At 31.2% G+C, this 23,710-nt stretch overlaps 1 protein-coding gene across 6 annotated transcripts in view; it reads right to left on the reverse strand.

Annotated features, from left to right (window-relative positions):
• Positions 1-23,710, reverse strand: part of LOC139511794 (lipoxygenase homology domain-containing protein 1-like) — a 74,016-nt gene that overhangs the window by 11,937 nt on the left and 38,369 nt on the right. For all 6 annotated transcript variants that reach the window (XM_071298922.1, XM_071298914.1, XM_071298905.1 and 3 more), the window contains 27 exons: positions 23,341-23,709; positions 22,881-22,934; positions 19,467-19,639; positions 19,008-19,094; positions 18,615-18,744; positions 17,539-17,778; positions 16,641-16,772; positions 15,886-16,115; positions 15,345-15,431; positions 14,883-15,015; positions 14,076-14,227; positions 11,956-12,110; positions 11,398-11,492; positions 10,887-11,074; positions 10,078-10,167; positions 9,186-9,312; positions 8,604-8,761; positions 7,753-7,901; positions 7,236-7,354; positions 5,743-5,906; positions 5,231-5,320; positions 4,467-4,596; positions 3,440-3,594; positions 3,008-3,086; positions 2,533-2,611; positions 1,921-2,051; positions 366-917 (listed from right to left, as the gene is read on the reverse strand). In XM_071298922.1, coding sequence (XP_071155023.1) covers positions 366-917; positions 1,921-2,051; positions 2,533-2,611; positions 3,008-3,086; positions 3,440-3,594; positions 4,467-4,596; positions 5,231-5,320; positions 5,743-5,906; positions 7,236-7,354; positions 7,753-7,901; positions 8,604-8,761; positions 9,186-9,312; positions 10,078-10,167; positions 10,887-11,074; positions 11,398-11,492; positions 11,956-12,110; positions 14,076-14,227; positions 14,883-15,015; positions 15,345-15,431; positions 15,886-16,115; positions 16,641-16,772; positions 17,539-17,778; positions 18,615-18,744; positions 19,008-19,094; positions 19,467-19,639; positions 22,881-22,934; positions 23,341-23,709 — 4,248 coding nt within the window. The remainder of the gene's footprint in view (positions 1-365; positions 918-1,920; positions 2,052-2,532; positions 2,612-3,007; positions 3,087-3,439; positions 3,595-4,466; positions 4,597-5,230; positions 5,321-5,742; positions 5,907-7,235; positions 7,355-7,752; positions 7,902-8,603; positions 8,762-9,185; positions 9,313-10,077; positions 10,168-10,886; positions 11,075-11,397; positions 11,493-11,955; positions 12,111-14,075; positions 14,228-14,882; positions 15,016-15,344; positions 15,432-15,885; positions 16,116-16,640; positions 16,773-17,538; positions 17,779-18,614; positions 18,745-19,007; positions 19,095-19,466; positions 19,640-22,880; positions 22,935-23,340; position 23,710) is intronic.

Below are 23,710 nucleotides of genomic sequence, written 5' to 3' on the forward strand. Positions count from 1 at the left end.
TTGTTTGTTTACAGTACTGTGGATTCATTATTATTTTCGTTGGATACCAATTTTCGTGGATTTCCTGGGTATAGGTGAACCATGAAATTAAATGTTCATCAAACGACAAAATTTCTATAGGCTTGTAAGCAGACTTCAGTAAAACCATTAAATTGAATATCCATTTAATTGTTCATTAATCCACAAAAATTGGTACCCACATGAATCCACAGTATGTCAAAATTCAATGTTATACAGAACAAACATGTATTACACTATTTAAACAACTACCAAATTTTCTTGACTACAACGTTAATTTAAAAAAGCTAGCAATTCTTATTCTGTGTATTTCTTAAACATCCAAATATCCAAGTACTGAAGCTTACCAACAGGATCCTTTTTAGGTGTCTCTGGTTTGGGAGATACCAAAGGCTCAGTTGTCTCTGGAGATGGACTTCTCACAGGTTCATCAGGCTGTTGTTCTTCATACCTAGGTGATTCTATTTTTACTGCATCATCTTCTGTTTTGACTTCTACCTCTCCTGGTTCAGGTGATGAAGACTTGCCTTTTGGTTCAGGCGATGGTGACTTGCCTTTTGGTTCAGGAGATGGTGACTTTCCTTTTGGTTCAGGAGATGGTGACTTCAGTTTTGGTTCAGGCGACGGTGACTTGCCTTTTGGTTCTGGAGATGGTGACTTAGCTTTTGGTTCTGGAGATGGTGATTTGTCCTTTGGTTCAGGTGTTGGTGTTTTTGTGTTACTTTCTGTCTTTGCCTCTTGTTCTGGTAAAGTGTTGACTAGTGGGTTTGGTAAAGGTGACTTTATCTGAGTTTCAGGAGTGGGGGATTTTGTTTGAGGTAGTGGGGTTGGTGTCTTTGGTTTTGATTCTGGCTCGGGGGATTTTGATTTTCGTTCTGATTCAAGTTTCTCTTCAACCACTGAAAAATAACATGGAATTTAGTGCTTGCAAAGCAAAAGTGCGAATTTTAAAATAAGAGTGGACACACTGAAATTTCTTCCCTGCTTGCTTTACGGATCATATTAAATTTATGTTGAAAGTCTTTACAGTAAAAGTTTTACTACAATAATCACACAAACTTCAAATTATCAATGATGTAAATTAGGTAAAGGTCAGTTTAATGCTGCCAGCCAGTCAGGTACACTATAAAATCATTACATATACACTAAATGTAGTTGACGTTTAACCTATAGTATATGGAAAACTGACCTTAAAACAAGAGTGTGTCCATAGTACACGGATGCCCCAATCGTACTATCATTTTCTATGTCCAGTGGACCATGAAATAGGGGTCAACACTCTAATTTGGCATTAAAATTAGAAAGATCATATTATATCATTAACATGGGTACTAAGTTTCAAGTTGATTGAACTTCAACATCATCAAAAACTACCTTGACCAAAAACATTAACCTGAAGCAGGACAGATGGACGAACAAATGAACAAACAGATGAACAAACAAAAGCATGGACAAACAAAAGAATGGATGCGCAGACCAGAAAACATAATGCCCATAAATAAGGCATAGTAAATGGGGCATAAAAAACTTCACTTTGATCACAGATCCATGAAAATGAGGTCAGGACCATACGAAAATGACAGGACACCAAAAAAGAATGCAGGTGTTGTCTAGCTATGCATACCCCCAATCATAATTCAATAGTATAATAGAGCAGTTACAAGAATCTGATGATCCCTTCTCAATTTTTTCTGGTGACAGATGTTATTACTATTTATTAAGTCAGGTCGAACTGTTACTGTAATAAAAGGAAACTTTATCAGTCATTTATGAGTAAAATGTATGTCAAGATAATTCAAAAGGATATAGATCATACTATGAAAAACAAACACAAACGTCTTAACACACATGATAACTTATCAAATGTGATTAAAAGAAAATATGTTAGTGAATAGATTTTACCTGGAGTAGGAATTTTAGGTCTGACTTTTGATGAAGGAGTTCTGTCCCTTAATCTATATGTTTCACTTCCAGGTCTCTTAGCAATCAAAGTTCTTTCTATTTTACCATCTCCTTCTTCTTTAGACAACCACCTATAAATAACATTACAAGTTGTTTTACTATTTCACTGAAAGACACATACCGGTAAATTGAATTTGATAATTTTTACATATCAAATTAATTGATTAATCTATTTGTTGCAATACTGATACATAAAGGCTAAAGAAAATTTGAATATCTCCAGATTATCTAGTTAAATATAAAGTTGACTGATTTTCCCCATCAGATTTTAAAAAGGCATAATGCTGAAGCAATTGAAAAGGATCAAAACCTATTACAACAACCCTTTCAGAAATAATTGGATAGGTTTTAAACAAATCATTTAAATGTGTCATAGCTATTATATTTTATACAAATGTACAGCACAATAATTTTATGAATTCTTTTTAACTTTGAACACAGTTGATACTAAATATCCATTTAGATGCCCTAGCAAACAATCTTCTTAAACTTTCATAAAATAAAAAAAAATCCATTCCTTTAATTTTTTGTTAATTTAAGTCATCAACTTACTGATCACATGGGAATATAATTTCTTCTGTGGCCGTCTCTGATTCAGTAATCACAACCATCTGGAGGAACCAACCAGATCCTAACAAACAAATCAGGATTATAGAAAAAGTCAAGAAATTTTTTCTCATACTTAATTTTTTATTAGGTTAAATAATTTATTAATTCTGAGTTTCCTAAAATTAAAGTTATTGAGAGAAATTTTGAGAGCTAATTTTTTTTTTTTACATTTTCAGTAATAAATTTCTGGTGAACAAGATGTATTGTAAAAAATTGTTCACAATGACACATCTGTTCATAAATATTTTCTACTTAACGTATGATAATTGCAAGTTAGAATTAACATCAGAAGCAGTACCGGTAATATAATGTCAGCATATAATGAATTAAAGGATTATTATCCAGGTTATCTAGGATCAATATCCATTCAAAAACATAATACAACATACAAAGAAAACTTATATTTATAAACATTTACCTAAACCTTCGTCATTGTGACCAATAACAACTTTCTTTAACTTCCCTAAGGATACAGCCTCAACAACAAATAAATCTTCCTGCAATTACACAATGTGATAATGTTTCAAAGATACAAGATCCATATGCAAAGTGATACTGCATGTACAATCATATTTTACATATATTTTGAATTTATAATTTACAGTCCCCTGTCCTTTTCCAACACCTCTGAATACAAGTATATTTTTTTCAATTTGTTGTACTTTTTAAACAAATTCAGAAAACTGAAAGCAAAATATATTATTCCATTGTATGTAAATATTGATAGCGAAATAAGCATTTGGTTGCTCTAGACAATCCCATGTGAAATTGAACAAATCTTCATATTCATAATGTGCGTTTAACAGCTTGTAACAGAATAAATAAATTTAAGAACATTCCTGTAACTTACTTGATTCCTCTCAAACTTATCATCATGTGTTTTAGACTTTTTCAGTAATCTACGACCAGTAGTACCTAGTTCCCCATGTATGTAGATATATACATCAGAATCTGTACCAGCACTCCGAACATCTCCTGTATACGTCTTTATTTGGTATTGTTGCACTAAGAATAAAAATAAAATTTGATAGTGTATATTAAGGAAGCTGGCTTGTCATGTTTTAGATGTTTTGTCAAATTTTCGGAATCCTCTGGTTTTATCCATTTGAATGCATTAAAAAAATTTGGCCGGTGACCCCCATTTTTCTTTTTGTAAATCTTTTACATGTATAATGATAAACCATCTGTAAAAGTCTTACAAAATTTTAAATATTTTTTAACAGTTTTTGAAAACTTCAACTTGTCAATGAAAAAGCTATGAAAAGTCAAGAGAGAATATTTTCCAGCCAAAATTTCAATGGCTTTTATCTCGAAAACAAGTACGGTGACCTATATATTTTTATTACTCTTTGGATTCCTTTATTAATCCCCTATTTATATAAACTAGTGTTTTGAAAAGTTAATTACTTAAAAACTGAGAAGCGAACTTCCTTAATATTATACTCATTAAAATTATTTTAAAAAGTAACGAATAACCTTCAGAATTGTAAAGAAGAATGTATTTCTTTCACATAATAATAATCAGCATCTTTAAATTTTCCACTAAATTTTAGTCTACTCATTGAATAACATTTCCTATAAACATGTATTTGTGATTATACTCATTATATTTATCAAGTTAGATCAAACCTGATATTCTGTCAAGCAACACTGCAGGTATTACAAAATACAATCTTGATTCTCTTTAAAAGTTTATTCTATATCACCTTCTATTGTTTAAGTTTGTTTATAACTATAATATGGTAAATTTAGGGTTATTATAAAAAAGAAGATGTGGTATGATTGCCAATGAGACAACTGTCCACAAGAGACCAAAATAACTATGGCTATTGTCAGAATTTTATAATCCTGTTGAGATTCCTATAAGTTAAAGTTACCTTTAGGTATATTGATGGCTGGCCATGCTGCAGGCACTTCCTTCCATCCATCACTATATTCATCAACAACCATCCAATCTTTTACTTCATAACTAAACTTATCACCCGTATCTAAATCTTCACACTTTATCTACAATACATTAAGAAATGAGTATCATCTTCACACTTGATCTACAATATGTTAAGAAATGAGATTCATCTTCACACTTTATTTACAATATGTTAAGAAATTAGTATCATTTAAACAAGATAACCAAGTCTCTTTAACAAGAAACAGACAATCTTATGTAAATTTTATAGAGAAAGACACATGAAGTATTGAAGTTGTCTATACTTAAATCTTTTCCTGATTTGTGTACCTCCATAAAAAAAAACACACAGTTTCTCAAGATTTAAACAATTTTTTATTTCAAACTCTATAAAATGGTTCTCACTAACACCAATGTTTGTTTTACAGTATTCTTGAAATTTTTCAGTTACATCTATCACCTCACCATTGGAATACATGGAATATGTTTATTTTACTTTTCCAGGCATGATTTATGAAAGTAAAACTTACCAGCTTTTTTATTGATCTGTCAAGGTCACATTTAATTGAAAACATTGCGTAGACCATTAAACATGGTAACCTCAGATAACCTAAGTCCGCATATTTTTTTCACAATAAAAATGTCTCTCATAAAAGGTTTAGTTTTTCGTACACAGACTAGAATCATTGCACAGCCAATAGCATAATCAGGGATTCATTGACTCTAATACATTACCTTTTTGATGAGCCATCCTTTATTGCTTGTATTATCTTTGAATCCAAGTCGGATCTTATATAACTCTTCTATAACTTCAGAAAACTTTGCCTGAAAAAGAGTATAAAAATGATATTCTTAATTTCTTTCTCACAGTGATTTCCTAAACCAATGGCGTCAATGTATATTATTTTATCTAACCAAGAAACCATTTACAGTTAATGTCTATACAACACAGAAAATTCAGCATAACACAAATATCAAATCTTACTTGCAAGACCCATTACTAACCTTGAAAAAAAAATAAAAAATGCAAATAAAAAAATGCAGGCGAGGATCCAGGGGGGGGGGGGGGGGGGGGGGTGTTCCGGGGGTTGGAACCCCCCCATTTTTTGGAGGATCAATGCATTTGAATGGGGACATGTAATTGGAACCCTACCTTTGTCCTGGGTTAGGAACCCCCCCCCTTTTTAAAATGGCTGGATCCGCCCCTGAAATGCATTTGTTCTATGGCATTTCTTAATAGTCCTTACATCAAATACATCTGTCTGACCAATCTGGAATGGCTTCTCCTTTGTTGTGACTATTTTGACAGGTTGTGTTTCTTCATCTTCTCCACATAGTATCATGACAATATCTCCAAAGTTTTCTTCTCCTTTATTACCACCAGTCTCTGCAGTCAGCTTCCATCTTCCTTCTTTAAGGATAAAAGTTGACATTATAGAATTAAACACATTTTTAGAAGAGGTTATTGATCTGTAAAGTGGTTGATTGACTCACTAATTTAATAAAACTACTCAACTCAAATATGTGTTATTTTTTCTTTTAAATTGAACTTTCCTGGCACCAAATAAATCAGAACATGTGTATTGCACAGATGTATATTACGTTGACATTGACATAGTGTTTATGTTCCAGACCATATGAGTATTTGGACCGTATGAGTATACGCGTATGGTCCAGTACGAGCTAACCAGCTAACTATATATGTTATTAGATCATATGGGTTAAATTTAAACAAATTAACATTAATCACAATCTTTATTTTTAGGTTTACTAATTAATATTATTACAATTACACGGATAAAATGAACAAATGAACAATTGAAATTAAATATTTGTTTAATTGTATATATCTTGATCCTTATTTTGGTACTCTCAACCAATGTTACACTTGCTACCACAAGTAACGTACTAATATTTTTTACATTTACATTTTTGCAGTTCGTGTATGTTCCTTAGCATTTGCATTTTTCGTAAAGTTGCTAAATATTCTAAAACAATTGTCCTCCCACATTATATTTACTTCCAACATTTTCAATTTTAGTGTTCATAATTCAATTATTTTACTGAGTGATCGACATGCTAAATACAAGAGATTGACAGATTCAATTAGCGTGAATTTTTTAAATCAATGAAAGTGTTAGTTTTTCAATTACAATTAAACTGTTTTATATCAATTTGAGAATTAAGTTATATTGATCTGTTATATGCATCTTATTAACTTTGCCAACTTCTTAATATTGGTCAGACCGTACGCGTACGGTCCGACCGTATGAGTATTTTGAAAAAGTACGCATATGGTCCAGACCGTACGCGTACGGTCCAAATACGCATACGGTCTGGAACATTTACATAGGTTTCAAACTTTTGGCAAAATGGATTAATAGTATTAACCAAGGGGAAAAGTTGCAACTAACCAATCACATTTAAGTTGTTGTTAATATGCAAATCAAATAGAAATTATTTTATATTAACACAGAGAAACTATATTCAAATGAGATGATATTTTTGTCCTCAGGAGTAAGAAGAAACATATTCTGACCTTCATATCATTTTAACTTGGAAGGTTATGAACATAATAAAAGCCATAAAAGTAAACATAACAGAAATAGTTTTGTGCTTTTCTATTCGTAAAGAGTATATATAAACGTTAACTAAAAGTGTTAAACTGTTAACATGAAATATGAAAATATTCTGCAAAGCATAAACTGTTTACATGAAATATGTGACAATTAGTTCTTACTAGATATAGGTAAGTTGTCTGATCCCAAGGCTGGTATAACAACATGACTGTTCTGTACAGCTGTTAATCTTATAGTCTCCTCTATTTCTGCTGGTGCATCAGATTTCTTCCCTATCCATCTGTAAGGATAATTACAGATCATTTAAACTCATAACTATAAATATCTATCATTAAAGATCATCACCAATAAAATTAATTAAACATTTTTACTGTAAGTTCATTTATTATCCTTGACACAAATTTCATGGATTGGAAAAAAAAAAAAATTCAATGATTTTTTTATTTTTGGTTTTGTCAGTCTATAAACAAGCATATAAAATGTGTTATTTGTCAACCATTTAAATTTGAGATTAATCTTTACACACAAATTCCATGACAAATTTATATCAAAATAATAATAAAGTACATTAAAATTAATCAATTAATTAAGAATTATTATTTTGGCAGAAAGGAAAATTTCTACATGAAATTCAAAATGGATATCTTTTTTTTAAATGAAGCTTACGTATTTACTTACTCATTATGAGAGAATATACTCTCTTGTGCAGCAAAATCAGAGGTTTTAACAACAACTTTTTCTAACAACCAAGGATTCCCAGGTCCTTTTGTCACTACTACTTTCTCTAATTCTCCAAGATCTACCGCATGCACAGTAAATATATCTATCTGTATACAGAAAGATAACAACATTTAGATAGAATAGATGAAATAAAATCATAGTAATAGATATAGATGTTCTTTGTATTCAACTGCAATATATGCACAATCATTTTGTGAAGATTTGATAATCTGGGTAGATATCTGTAGAAATTGATTACACCAAATTGGTACATATACTATGTTTCACTTTAAATTTAAGTGAAGAAAAATGGTTAAATTAAGTTGAGAAAAATGAGACTAAAACCTAAAGTAGGTGCAATCTTTCTGTGAAGTTTTGGAAATTGCAGGATCGGTGGAAAATACTTAACTGGTACAATGTTTTGAAAAGTTTGCTGAAAAAGACTACTTTAGTTCCAGCATGAAAAAGGAAACAAATTATCACAAACAATAATAGCAGGTGCACATCTTCAACATATGTGACAATCTTTCTGTGAAATTTCAGGGATCTGGGTTTTAAACTGTACGACGAGTTCGTTATACGAACTAGGAATCCCTGCTGTTTTGTGATCCGATGTCAGAATAAAAGTTTGTATTCATTACATTTATGAAAATAATTTTCCATTTTTTTGGTTAGAAAGTCCAGTAAAATTCTTCTATTACACATACTGTAGTGTAACAAACATTTTTACAACATTTTTTGATGATTAAATAGAAGGTTAGACATATTTAAAGTTTTTTGAAAAGATTAAGAGTTACAACATAACAAACCTGTCCTGTTTGGAATTTTGTTTTATTGTTCCGACTTTTACTTAAAAGCCGTCTGCCAGAATCTCCCAGCATTCCATACAAAGTTATAAACACTTGAGAATTGGTGGCTGCATTCATTTCTTCCTCACTTGTGTGAACTTCCACATGATAAGGATATACTGAAATTATACAATACATTTATTAGCCAGCTGTTATGAATGAAGAAGAAATGTGCATTCTACCCAACGCAAAAAATAGGAAATGAATTTAACTAAAATTGATACTCATGAATTTTATTATTGGACAAAAACTTTCATAAGATAATAAATTTAACACCAATTTTCCTTACTACCAGTATTATTACATAATTTAAATTATCACTAGCATATTCAAAGTTGTTTTTCTATGTAGTTTGTGAAATCTGATAATGCTTAGTGTTATCAGATAATGAAAATGGACTAGCTCCTATACTACTGTTCATAATTGAAACTATCAAATTCAGAAAATTCTGTGGAAGTGCCAACAGACAGCTAAACTGTGCAAGATCAAAAACTCATCCTTTACAAAGCAGTAAAAAGAAAATTACGTAATTATGAAACTTACTTTGTTTTTGACCTTTTCCTAATCTTAAAACTGGTAATTCTTTCCTACAATCACCTTTGACCTCTCCAACCCAATGTGAAAAGTCAAAGGTGAAAATATCTTTAGTATCATCATCTTCTAACTCAATCTGAAATTAAACATGGACATCAATTTAAATATTTTCAAAAATGAATGAAATTGCAATTTTAATTTTAAGTCATATGAAACGAGTGAGTGGTGAAAAATAATGTTTATCTAATTCTTGAACCAATGCATGTATATATCATCAACTTAGTCCTCTGTGCATGATTTTATCATTTTTTACGCAAATATATGGTATAGTCGTCAATTTTTTTTTCTCTCTGTCTTTTGTGAATTAACAAATATGGCTGTTCATTGAATGCCGTGTTTTGAAGCCGAAGTTTACCTATTGTCACCTTATAGTAAACAAATAACAAAAAAGCATGGGTATTGAGCACGTGTTTAACATGTACAATCAGATAATTGTTTATTTTAATGACAGATCCATGCGTACTGCGATCACCAGATTTTTATGAGGAGGGTTACTCTCAGGTCACTATGCATACGGAAAATATTTCGGCGAATTAGTTCCTGGAAGCAAGCAATTAAAAATAAGTAAACTTCTCTAAATGTGGACAAATTAAAGAATTTTCCTCAGAAAAAGTATATGTACATAAGTTGTATAATGAATACTATCCATTTAGTTATAAAAAACATATGCATCATTTTTTTTTAATTTGAGGTTTCATATGACTTTAAAACAGTATTATATCTTTATTTCTGTATTTTCTCCACTATCAACTTTCTTTCACATATTCAAAACTGTATATTCAATAAATACAAAACAACGACTTGTTAATTATGAATGACCTGACACATATTTTATACCTACTTTTTCAGTTGTCCAAACAGATTCAGGATCCTCTTCATATCCTGCACAAACTCGGATTTTCTTGATTTCACCAACATCAATAGATAATCCCTAGAAACATAATATAAACTTTTTCACTTATATTTCATTTAAAGATAGGGATAGCACTCAAGGGTTCTCATCCTGAATTCCTCAAAAAAGAAATGTCAAATAAAAAAAATTGTGATTAAAGTTATTTTTTTTTTTTTATCCTTCTTATCCTTGTATAACAAATTATTCTTTCATATAATGATGTTAGTCTTTAACAAGAATGTGTCCATAGTACACGGATGCCCCAATTCCACTATCATTTTCTATGTTCAGTGGACCGTAAAATTGGGGTCAAAACTTTAATTTGGAATTAAAATTAGAAAGATCATATCATAGGGAACATGTGTACTAAGTTTCAAGTTGATGTAACTTTAACTTCATCAAAAACTACCTTGACCAAAAACTTTAACCTGAACTTTGCACTATCATTTTCTATGTTCAGTGGACCATGGAATTGGGGTCAAAACTATAATTTGGCATTAAAATTAGAAAGATCATATCATGGGGAACATGTGTATTTTTTTAAAAGTTTCAAGTTGATTGGACTTCAGCTTCATCAAAAACTACCTCGACCAAAAACTTTAACCGGATGGACGCACAGACGGACGAACGGATGGCGTACGGAGGTACAGACCAGAAAACATAATGCCCCTCTACTATCGTAGGTGGGGCATAAAAATATTTATGAATGTTGAGTTTCATTTGAAATTCTCAATTTTAACATGTGAATTACTTAATACCTTGAACACATCAACATGACCTGGTAAAAATAGATCTGCTCCTGCTTTGTCAAGCTCTATTGGTCCAACCACAGATTGACTACCATAAACCATTAGTGATATCAAGCGAGATTTCTCACTTCTATCTAAACCTTTTGGAGGTAATCTCTCTCTATCAGCAGTTGTCACTGTACATGTGTAGACACCCTCTAAAGGAATGATAATTTCAAAAGTTTAATATGTAATTTACATTTTAACTAATCGATATTCAATCAATTAAATTTGATTGTTCATCCAAAGGACAAAATTCAACAATATGAAAGATCTAAAAAAAAGTCTATAAGCTATGATGAAATTCATTTACAAAATAATATTTATCAGCTGACAGATATAATGGAATTTTACGTCACAAAAATATCTCAAAGTCGTAATTTTACAAATTCCAGCAAATAAAAATAAAATCATTCTTCTATATTAAATCAAAGCAATCAATAGAATATTCATAACTGTAATTATTATTCCATAGCCTTACTTGATGTCCCTGAAGGTGGAGCCACTACCGGCATATCCCCAATATATGGCAATTCTCTCATCAACTTCCTGTCTTCACAACCTGTGTCCATCCATCTAAAATAATATAGAACAATCATGCAGTCATTTCACAATTTTTACAGTCAATAACATTAAATGGTGCTGTTTTATGTATGCATGTATATTTTTTCTTTGTTTGGTTTTGCATTTTTTTCATTTTTTAATAACATACAGTAGTCAGTGTTTTGCAAGTGGTAACAGTAACAGATTATTTGTTAAAGGGGAAATGCAGAAAAGATAAACATGCCCATTTGAACAACTGAAAACTAACCACAGCCTAAGGAAAATCCCATTAATTAACATCTTGGTTATGTATAACAAATTCATACTGGGATTAAGTTTGATTAGTTTCTATAGTTAGTCAATGGTTCTAAAAAGTTAGGAATAAAAATGCAAAATGCAAGATGATTCATACAGATCTCTGTACAGACTAAGATATGCTGACTACACAGAAAAGCTTGCAAGGCCATTCTTATTTTGTGATAAGAGTATTTATTACCTGTTACATGGAAATATCTTCATAACAGGATGAAGTTTGGATTTGATTTGTACACGTTCACAAAACCATCCCCTTCCTCGTCCTTTCTCATTATGACCAATAACAACTTTCTCCACTTTCCCAAGATCCAAACTTTTAATTACAAATTCATCAACCTGTGACATATGATAAAGGTAAATAGCTCAAAAAAAATCATTTAACATTGCTAACTTGTCTAGACAAATAAAATCTGTACCCCTTTTTATACCAAAGGAATTTTAGAGGTCATCATAATGACAATCAGGCAGTAACATTTTAAGATGATTCTTTGAATAAAAGTTTATCAAGTATTACAGTGCACATGTTTTCATTTCATATAACCATACCGGTGCTTTTCATTTGCGCCAATTGGCATTTCATTTGCGCCAAAAAAATCTTTCATTTGCGCCACAAACCATATTTCAATTGCGCCAAAAACTAAATCTTTCATTTGCGCCAATATTACAGGTAAGTACAGGTAAATACAGTTAATAATAGTATAAAACATAACATTTTTCAAAAAGTCTTTTAATAATGAAGAAACATACTCCTCAGAAATACAGGTAATAAGATTATACAACATCATACAAGTTATGCTAAAACCTCGATAATAGTATAAAACATCATACAAGTTATGCTAAAACCTCGATAAAATCATACAAGTAATGCTAAAACCTCGATAAAATCATACAAGTAATGTTAAAACCTGAATAAAACCTTGGTAAAATCATGAAAGTAATGTTAAAACCTTGATAAAAACAGAAAAGAAAGCACTATACACTGGAGTACATTACTGAGACATTTGTTAGCACTATAGTAAAGTTACAAGTCTGTTCTGGCACAAAATTTATATGCAACGGTCTTGATGTAGTCATGCCTTGAAATTTCCTCTCTTAGGTACATGCCATGTTTCTCCATAAGATAGTCAGTTTTCTCTTTCTCCCATCGTCGAACTGCAGCCGGTGTGTCCATAGATCGGATTTTGATGTATGTTGTAGCCTGAATCTTCTTTACAACGTCAACATAAATATACATGTTTGGATGTTTTGAATAAAATTGTTCATTAAAATGTGCATGGAAGGACTCCAGTCCATTGTTGGTTCGTTTAAAATTAGCAGTGGGTGTAGCAGCCCAAAATGACGGTGGATATCTAGATTCCAGGCTTATATAAGTTTCCAAAACATAATCAGCAAATTTTATGCATCTGCTATCAGTTGGAGATTCAGTCATAATATCACCTACGAAGCAGTCTTCAATTTGATCAGGCGGTAGATATGGTAACCCAAAAACTATATATATAATTATAACCTTAGTGACTCTCAGTTTTGTATTAGAAATGAGTATGAACTCACACATATATCCAGGGGGAGTTATGTACAAACAAAAAACAAAATAATCGTAAATAATATTTAACTTTTCCGTTATATTACCTGTCATACCTGTAAAATGGCGCAAATGAAGGTTTTTTTTTTGGCGCAAATGATATATAACCTTGTGGCGCAAATGAAAGGTTTGATTTTTTTTAAATTGGCGCAAATGAAATGCGCCCAACCATACTATTATGTGAAGGTTGGTTACAAATATCTTGTAATTGATTGCTGTCAAAACATGTACATGTATTGTAATAGAATACAGAAAGAAGTGAGTGAACAAAAAACCCATAATAAAATCATTAGCATGTCTGGAAATAAACAAGAAGTCTGTATAAATAGAAATGAGAATACATGTGCTGTTGTGCCCAGTATATCCCAACATAATCAATAGACAGCTAATGCTCTGAAGAAAAGATTTTTAATTTGACAAGGCTATATTTACAGATGGCAGAGCTAAAATTTATTTTCTGGGTAATTATCTATCATTATTACGTATATGTAACTGACAAAAAATAAATAATTTTAGCACTAAAGATTTCTCTGAAATGACAGATCTTTTTGGTTTTAACATCTTTATTCAATATCATTTCTCAGACTTAAATAATTGGGATTTTAGTTAATGGTTTCCAATGTGAAATTGTTGTAATGTATATTTTTCAATGAAATCTAGTCATATCAAATTATTTATATACTACAACATTAATATTATTGAAAAGTTTAAGTTTTTACCTGTCCCTGTTTAAATGGAATTGGTGAGTTTGACTTTGACAGCATACGTCTGCCTGTATCTCCAAATTGACCAATGAGACAACAGAAAACATCAGCCTCTGTATCTGCCATATCCTGGTTACCAGTGGCAACATACAAGGTAAATTCATCTTCTATAATTCATAAAATATAAACACAAATTTTAGAATAGATACAAATATGAACATCAGATCACTTAAAGGGAATTTTTATAGGGGTTAACCTTAAAATTCATGAATCTATTACATAGGAATAGGTGATTGCCTTTATTGGCTACAAACTTATAAGGCCTTTAAATATGCATTAGTTGCCTATAATTGCTAACATCCACTTTGACCTGCAAGGGTTAAACCCTTCAAACATACTAAATCCAGCCACTTTCTAAATTTGCCTGTCTCAAATAAGGCACCTGAGGTTAAGTGGTTGTTGTTGGTTCATCTGTCATATTTGTTTTCCATAAATTGATTTTTTATAAGTCAGGCCCTTAGTTTTCTCAATTAAGTGGTTTCATATTTTTCATGTCCTGCCTTTTATAGCTGACTATGCAGTATGAGTTGAATTTTGCATAATTGCCTATAATTACATCTACTTCATTTGATCGTAACGGATAGATGTCTCATTGACACTCATACAAACTGTCCTTGTATTTATATATATATAAATAACTTTATATGTAAATGCAGGTAAACAGTTTTCATAGACTGGTTTTTAAACAGACCCTATAAGTGTCATGGAACCAGAAAATGGTTTTCATATAGTTTTAACTTGGTCTTTCTACTAATTGCCTACCTTCTAATGGTGATAAATCTGGTCTAGTTACTGGTAATTCTAAACTCCCATCAGGATTTTCTTCAGTTCCAACTAACTCTTTATCAACTCTCATAATAACTTCTTGTAATGTGTCATGGTCCTTCATTTTCAACTACAATCATATGTAACATCAAAACCATTAACTAAAAAAATCATTTTAAAGGTGACCTTGAATATTCAACAAACAAAAACAAAAGAACTTATTCTCATAAAAAATCTAAAAACAAAAGTAAGAAATTCAAAAATTTTGGAAGGTTAATGTAAATAATGTGTGTGCATTGCAATAAAAAAGAATTCACAACCTGGATTTGTTACATACATCATTATTACAAATGCATGCAATAATTTCTGGATTTACAGTTTAACTTATCAGTATACGAAGCTATGTCATAAATATTTAAAGAATTCATATCTTTAAATTAGGATGAGAAAGGAACTTACACTTGAAAGGAACCATGGAGATCCAGTGTAGTCGCCACCAAAATATAATCTCACTTTAAATATTGCACCTATGTCCCCTATAGTAATCTGAAAATATAAATTTCACAATATAGAGTTCATCCTTAAAAGCATATCAAATAGTATTATCCCGTATTTATCTAAAGTATCAATTTAAAGTAAAATGTATCACTAATTCAAAGTTTTACTAATATATAGAAATAGCAAACTGATAAATAATTAATGAATGGAAACAAAATAATGATAAACTATTGCATAAATAAGAACAATAGAGGAAAGCCGATTAAAATCTTAAAAAGTTAAAAGACATGGTTGATTTATTATTCTGATATAGTGTAAACAGATTATAAATAAACTCATCATATAAACCAGGATTGGAATTTTGGAAGCCCAAATAAAGTACGAAGTTGAAGAGCATGGGTAAAAGATAATTTCAAATCAACTTGTTTTCAGTTGACACAATATTTTAAAGAACATGATAAAAATCAAACACATTATAAGCGATAAGCAATACTTAACATACATCAGTTTTGACTATTGATCTTTGATTGAATTCCATTTTATCATTTAATTGAATAGGTTTGGACTGTCCGTTGAGTCCATATACAATCATATGGACCTCATCCTTGGTCCCTCCGTTACTGTCTGGTCCACAGTGTATCCACACAGTCCAATTACCACGAGATACTTGTGGTCTTATATCTTTATAAAGACTTTGTACAATCTCTGATGGACAAGAGACAGGCATGGTTTCTATAAAATGAATTGGATGCAGTTAAAAGTTGAGCTATATTAAATGATGTAATAGCAGCTTTTGGAAATATACTTCAACATTTAAATAAGTATCAAAATTTTGTAAAATGGTGTTGACTGTTACAGTTGAGATTACTCAAAGTAATATTTAAGATAAATGCCTGCTAGATACATGAAATAGAATCCTGAAGTTTTATGCATTATGTACACATAAATTTCATTAAGATAATAAAAATTTTACTTTTTTGGGGGTTTATTTCTGTCTGCTTTGACATTTTTTGCTGCATACATTGACTTTCAAGTGTAGTTCTGACAAAAATCTATGGCAGATTTTCATTTTATTTTCTCTTTGTTGTCTACTAAATATAGAAATGGAATACAATACAAACTACATTATGTGCCTGATTTCAGTTTCATTCGTAAACTAAATAAGTCTATTTAGTTGAAAAGTGAGAAGTACATATTTACAAATTTAATGATCACTACAAAATGATATTTAATTTTAATAAGGTTCTATAAACTCACCTGACAAATCAAATTCCTTATTGACAGATATCTGGTCAGTTTCTGTACTTAACAATGTGTAACAATTGAAGATAGACTTAGAGATAGCTGAAACTTTGTCAAATATACTGATCCTGTCCAGAAACCATTCCTCTGCAACAACAAAACAACACAATTAAGACATAACTTTATTTTTATTTGTAAGTTTTAAGGTGGTACCAAACACCTTGACTAATATTAATTTGGCTTGTGTAATTTTCAAATTTTTAATTTGAACCAACCAATTTATCAGAAAAAAAATCATTGGTTATATAGCAGTTTGACAAACACTTATTTTGTTCATTGAGATGCTTTATATTTCCTTAACAGTACAATGTGATTAAAACGTTCAGCTGATTTTTACAGAGTTATCTCCCTGTAGTGTTATGTACTACCTTAATAATACTAAAATCTTGAAAAATATCAACCTAGGCATATATGCTGTAATTATAAGTTGATAAATTCTTACTTGATAAAATGTTCAGGGTTGAAGCACCAAAGGCAAAACTTTTGGTTTGATAAAGTGTGTATGTTTTGTTATATAAAAAACAGAGCAAATATTTCAGTTATTCTAAGATAGTATTATACACCTAACTCTTCACCACTAAAAAACAACATTTTCATCATTATCGTACATTAAATTGCCTTATCAGAATCTTATGCATTCTGGGTAATATTTTCAAAAGTGTACGTCAAAACATTGTCTTGTTTTACAAATAAAGGAAATTCATCCAAAGATGAGATGTTATTCTGATTTTTAAATACTTAAAAGCAATTACATATAGGTAATAAATTGGATTCTGAAATATAATAATGAATGTCTAACTATTTTCTTAATGAAAACAATTTACACTTAATCAAGGGTAAGCTAAAAACTAACCTATTCCCATTCCTTCGAATCTAACATGTATTTTTTCTATTTGTCCAACAGATATACTTTCTATCATGTAAATATCTTCTTGTTTTGGTTTCCATGGTTGTGAATTGGAAGTCAATGACTTGTTTAATCTTCTCAGTCCTGTATCACTATGGTTACCAATCAAATTCATATATACAGCACCTTTACTAGCTGAGGCATTTGTTTTGCTTCCTGTCTCAATTATAATGATATACTGACATGCTGAAAAAGAAATCATATTGTTATGCGTTTACTTTTCTACATTGGTTAGAGGTATAGGGGGAGGGTTGAGATCTCACAAACATGTTTAACCCCGCCGCATTTTTGCGCCTGTCCCAAGTCAGGAGCCTCTGGCCTTTGTTAGTCTTGTATTATTTTAATTTTAGTTTCTTGTGTACAATTTGGAAATTAGTATGGCGTTCATTATCACTGGACTAGTATATATTTGTTTAGGGGCCAGCTGAGGGACGCCTCCGGGTACGGGAATTTCTCGCTACATTGAAGACCTGTTGGTGACCCTCTGCTGTTGTTTTTTATTTGGTCGGGTTGTTGTCTCTTTGACACATTCCCCATTTCCATTCTCAATTTTATTAATCTTTAAGGTTTTGCCATTATAAGAACTAAAGAAGTAGAGACTTTTTAAACAACAGCTAATCCCATCGACCATTATTTCATTAATGGAGGTCAAGGTCACCTAATTGTAGTGTGGACCTACTCCCTTAACTTGATACATCATTTAACGAAATATACTTCCTCTATGATTTGTAAATCTGGATCTGTAGAAATACTTGACCAAAGCAAATAAAGATGCATTTGACTTCATATGGGACTATTTCCCAATCCAAAATGGTGGTGCAAAAATTGTAAATATAGTGCCAGTACTTCACTTAAAAGTTATAAATAAATACTACAGAAGATTATATCAATTAACTAATGGTAATTTCTTTTTTAATTGAATGCCCCAAAAGGCTCAAGCTACAGCAGACCATGCAGGGGCTGCATAGCCAGTCATGGTTGTTTAAAAATCCATCATCGACAGAAGTTTTCAATCTACTTACAAGGCTGTGGTACTCTATCTGAATTTATTACAGAGAATTCCCTGAGTATCTGTCCATCCTCTTCGTCTATAGCAAACCATTTGTTTATGTAAAACATCACTTCGTCATTGTCACCTGCTGTTAATTTCACCTGTAAAAAAAGGAATCTTCTTAACAAGGACACATAATAACTATACAAACAATATAAAACTTCAATCAGGTTAACAGAATTTCCATGAACAGTCAAGTTTTGTTTATGGCATACATATTTAAGATATAGGTAAAAAAAAAATGTTCTAAAATTTGTTTTGTAAAGTTATCAAGACAACTGTTGTTTCTAAACCTTTTTTAAACTAAGAAACTGCATTAGTTTGCCTACTCAAAACCTGTCTTCAGAAAGAGCGTAACACTTACCCAATCAACATGCCATGACGGATGTTTACTGGTTCCATCATGTTCTAATCTGATCTTTGTTAGCTCACCAATATCACCAAAAGATACCTGTAATTTATATGCAAACATGTGAAATGAAGAATGACCTTTAAAATAAAACTTGCAAGCAATGTAGTAAAGAATTTTTAAGATTATTGGTATTTAAAAGATAAGTGTCCAGTAATAATCTTAAAGCTGTCACCAAAAGACAGACAAGCTTTAATCGATACATTAAGATTGTAATTTTTTCCAAATAATGTAACTGTACTGCAAACAAAGCAGCAACTCTTAGCAAAGTTTGATGTTCATTAATTTTGTTAGATCTGTTTTGAGCCTCCCAACTGTTTTATGTAAAAAAAATTATTTGCCTTCAAAAATATTTTGTCTGATAAAAGTTTCTCCAGAAATCAGTGTCATACATATATATCAGTTTTCACTTACATTGATTTCTGATTCAGCACCTTTAGCAAAGACATGAGCACTATCTGGAGAAGTCAATGATAGTTTATCTGACTGTCCTTTATCACCATAGGCTGTGAGGAAGACCTGAGCTTCTGTTCCAGCATTGTCCAAGTCACTTGTCTTAACTGTTACCTGGACGTTCTTCCATTTACCTAGGGATGTAATTTTCTTCTATATTTATTGACAATACCAGTATATTCAAAAAATTTATGAAGTTTATGAAAAACAAACCCCTACAATTTTTTTTCTAAGCACATTGATAAACCTGAGATTGTATGTTCTGCTTTTGTTTTCCATGATAAATAACTATAAGGCTTAAAGGCTTTTCAATTAAAATGTATGTGGGAGGGTAGGAAGGGAAGTTTAATCATTGAATGTGGGTCATGGGTCTTTTTTCAGTATGCCCCTATTACCATTATGAAAAATCATCTAAAAAATGGTGTTTGGTGTAGGTGTAACACCACTAACTGGACCCGTCCAGAAAGCACATACCAGAAAGTTGTACATATTTAACACAAAACAGTTCCTACGCATGAGTGTAACTTTCAAAATATGTAGAATATTTAGGTATTTTTGTTATCAAATGAAAGCTGAATAACTGGCGATCATTGTAGAATACTTTTCACTTATAACTTTAAATATTAAAAATACTGCTCCAAATTTTAAAAAGAGGGTACATTTTGTCTGTTTGTCAGATCTGAAGTACCTGTTTTGGTACATCCGAAATTCCAGGAACCAGTTCTTTCTAATATGCCATTAAAGGTATGCTGATTTTTTTTAAATAGAAGACACCATAAAGTGTTGTTTTGACATGCAATGATTGTTACTTTATTTGAACTTTAAACAAAAGAGGTGTGCCTGCTTGAAATGGAGGAAAATAACATAGAAAGCAATGGGACCATGAATTAGTGGTGTACTTCCTGTAGGGATATTTTGAAGGCATTGTTTTCACGTACCCGCATGCGGGTACCAATAGTCAAATTGACATTCGTAGGCTACCTACACATACTCACATCTGGTTTTATAAATAAATGCCATCGGATCGAGAGTAACGTGAAATATAAACGGAAATTATCAATAATATGGGGATTTCGTGAAGAAAGAGTGAAGAGTATGAAAAATTATATTTTTAAATTGTATTTATCTAATAATAACACATAATAAAATTGCAAATTAAATGCACACTGATGGAAAATGAAACTGTACAGTCCCTCAGGGACTTTCTAGTATAGTATAGAAAGTCCCTGAGTCCCTGTAAAAAGAAAAAAACATGATAAAAATTAATACTATTATAAAATGTAAATGCAAATTTAAATTTAAAGAATTACATTTTACTGAACTTGAATAATACCCATATGATATTTAAAAAGTGAACTTTTAGTAAAATGTAAAACAGAAGATGATCAAATAAACATTTTGCTATCCTCACGATCAGGTTTTGTCTATCTTTAGTTCGCCAAGTTTAAAGTGGAAAGGACATTCCATTTGAAACATACTAAAAGTAGGCATATCCTTTATATTAAGAACGGTTTAAAATAGGAAAACTATTCGACATAAAAAAAAACTTGACCTGAGACTACTATAACACATAGTAGTCTCAGACTTGACTAATGAATGAAACGCGGCGAATTCGATTTAATACTACACTTTAAAACAAATACCTTGTATTAGGCCTTTTTCCTATTGTATTTGTTTGGAACTTTTTGCCTCAATGAATACATGAAAAATGTATTTTGTTAAACTTGAATTGCATAAAATTAATCGACTGTTCTAATTCATGATACTGTAACAAAGGGTCGGGTGGCTATTGTGTCACCGATCCCTCTTGTTGAATAATGGTTCCTTCCGCTGTGACTGATCACTTAGCTATATATAAATAATTATAAAATTTCTGAGTAGTTTTAATCAATTAATTCACTAATTGCGACAAATTCTGTATATATTTCACGGTTTATTCCTGATCTGATGGCATTTAATTATTAAACCGGATGTGGGTACGCGTAGTCTACGAAAGGCAATTTTTCTTTTCATACCCGCATGCGGACACTGCCTATTTTGAAAGTCCGTTCCTACTCTCCCACATACATTTTAATGGAATAGCCCTAAACAAAATTCCCTCTATTTTTAATTTTCATTTGGTGAGACTAGGACTAGCTCTTATTATTATTGTGAAAATTCATAAATAAACTATGAGATACCAGTATACAAACCAAGTGTACTGTCAGGCGTCACCACACTTCAAAATTATAGGAGAAGCGTCACTTCTCCCTGGCAGCAAAACAGGGAAAAGTGAAGACCCAACAGGGAGACTTCAGGGAGAAGTGAAGGCCCAACAGGGAGACTTCAGGGAAAATCGACAGATCACGTTTATACTTTTTATAAACAAAATCTTCAAAGAATCTATCCTTTTTGTTACTTTTTGAATCATTTTTGCATGGCAATTGCTAATGAAGTACATTTTGTAAGTCCTTGTCTTGCCATGCTTGTAGTCTGAAATACTTTTTTATTTACATGTGTACCTATGAAAATTGTCAAAAAATATCATGACATAAGGACCATAAGTTAATGGCATAAGAGCTATATTTATTCTGGTAGGTCTGGATGATTTGAAGATTTGACATGGATCAAATTATGCTGCATTTCAAAGATTTTAAAATTAAACCAAGTCTAAGAACCTTTTAAAACAAAAATAATTATCAATTAAGAAAAGTTAAAATACGGTTTCACTGTCTTTCATAGCTAAGATCATGATTCAAAAATGAATTTGTTATTAAAATAATATTTAATAAGAAATCAGAGAGAAAACTGTTTGACATACGTTGAAAACTGTTATAAATTTCAAATCGTGAACATGTAATCGCACATGTTTGAGTTATTTCCATGGAAATGCCGATTTCCAAAATCAAGTTGCCGTTAGAAATGTATGTAATTGATTCTAAAACACCTAAAGTGGTTAAACGTACTAAGTAATTAACGATTAACAGGCAATTAAGACTAAATCACAAAAAGTCACATCGGAAAAGTTGTGTTTTTCATAACCAGATTTGAATAGGTACTTGTAAATCAAAAACAAATATGGTGCGATCCGCGTCAAAAATTCTTACTTTATATTTTTCAAAAATATACGACTTTGGAAGTAAATATTGCCAATCCTAATCAAATTAATGAGCATATATTCATTGAAATACTGTTTAAAGGACCTTTAGCTGAATCAAAGCACATGTATCAGTCTGTAAAACAAAATCCTGAACGTAAAACCGACTGCGTTTTGTAGTTTATAATCGTTGTGTTGGTTCCCGGCAGTGTACTAAACTACAAAAAAAATGTACGTACATAGCAAAAATACAAAAATACACTGAGTGTTCTTGGTCAAAGTATTGTTATAACACTTACCTGCACTTTTACTGGAATCAATCTTGGGCTTAGCCTTTTTAGTATCTAAAACATCTGAAAAGGAATTAAAAACATGTATAAATAACCTTTTTACAATGCTTTTTTTTTAATTTACAATTTCCCATGCTGTATCATTAACAAAATAGCCATCTTTGTTGGATTCACATATATGTAAATTCAGACTTGACCTTGAAATGCAAAAGTTTTTGGGGCAGAACAAAATTGCTAACATAACTGACCTTTGTGCAATTTTTGTGGCAATACAAAACCTCAAATGAACCTGACCTCAATGTAATCATAGGTAAAACAAATTCCCCTTTTCTAAACATTTGGACAAATAACATAAGTATCTAATGAACCCACAAACTATCTAAACTTAACAGAAAAATAGTTATTTAAGTCTCTATGTCTCCAATCATCCACCTTATCATACAATATTTGACTGTAAAAGTGATCTTACCTAAAACAGGAAGTGTCTTCCATGTTTTACCGTCACCCTCTCTGTCATCTAACCATGCATGACATGGGAAGACATACTCTTTAGCTGAGTCATCTTTCTCAGATATCACAACTTTATCTAAATACATCCCAGCACCATGACCTTTTCTGTCGTGTCCAATCTCAATGTGTGTTAAATTTTCTAAGGATACAGCCTCAATTTCAAATAAGTCTATTTGTCCACGCTGAAATTTTTGTGAGTTATTTTTAGAATGGTACAAAAGTCTTTTACTTGTATCTCCTATAGTACCAAATATATTGATAAAAACACTGGCATCAGTTTCTGCTCCCCAATTATTTCCTGTGTGAATGCTAACTTCATAGATTTTAAC

The sequence above is a fragment of the Mytilus edulis genome, chromosome 1, assembly GCF_963676685.1.
Source record: "Mytilus edulis chromosome 1, xbMytEdul2.2, whole genome shotgun sequence".
In the NCBI taxonomy this organism is placed as follows: Eukaryota; Metazoa; Mollusca; class Bivalvia; order Mytilida; family Mytilidae; genus Mytilus; species Mytilus edulis.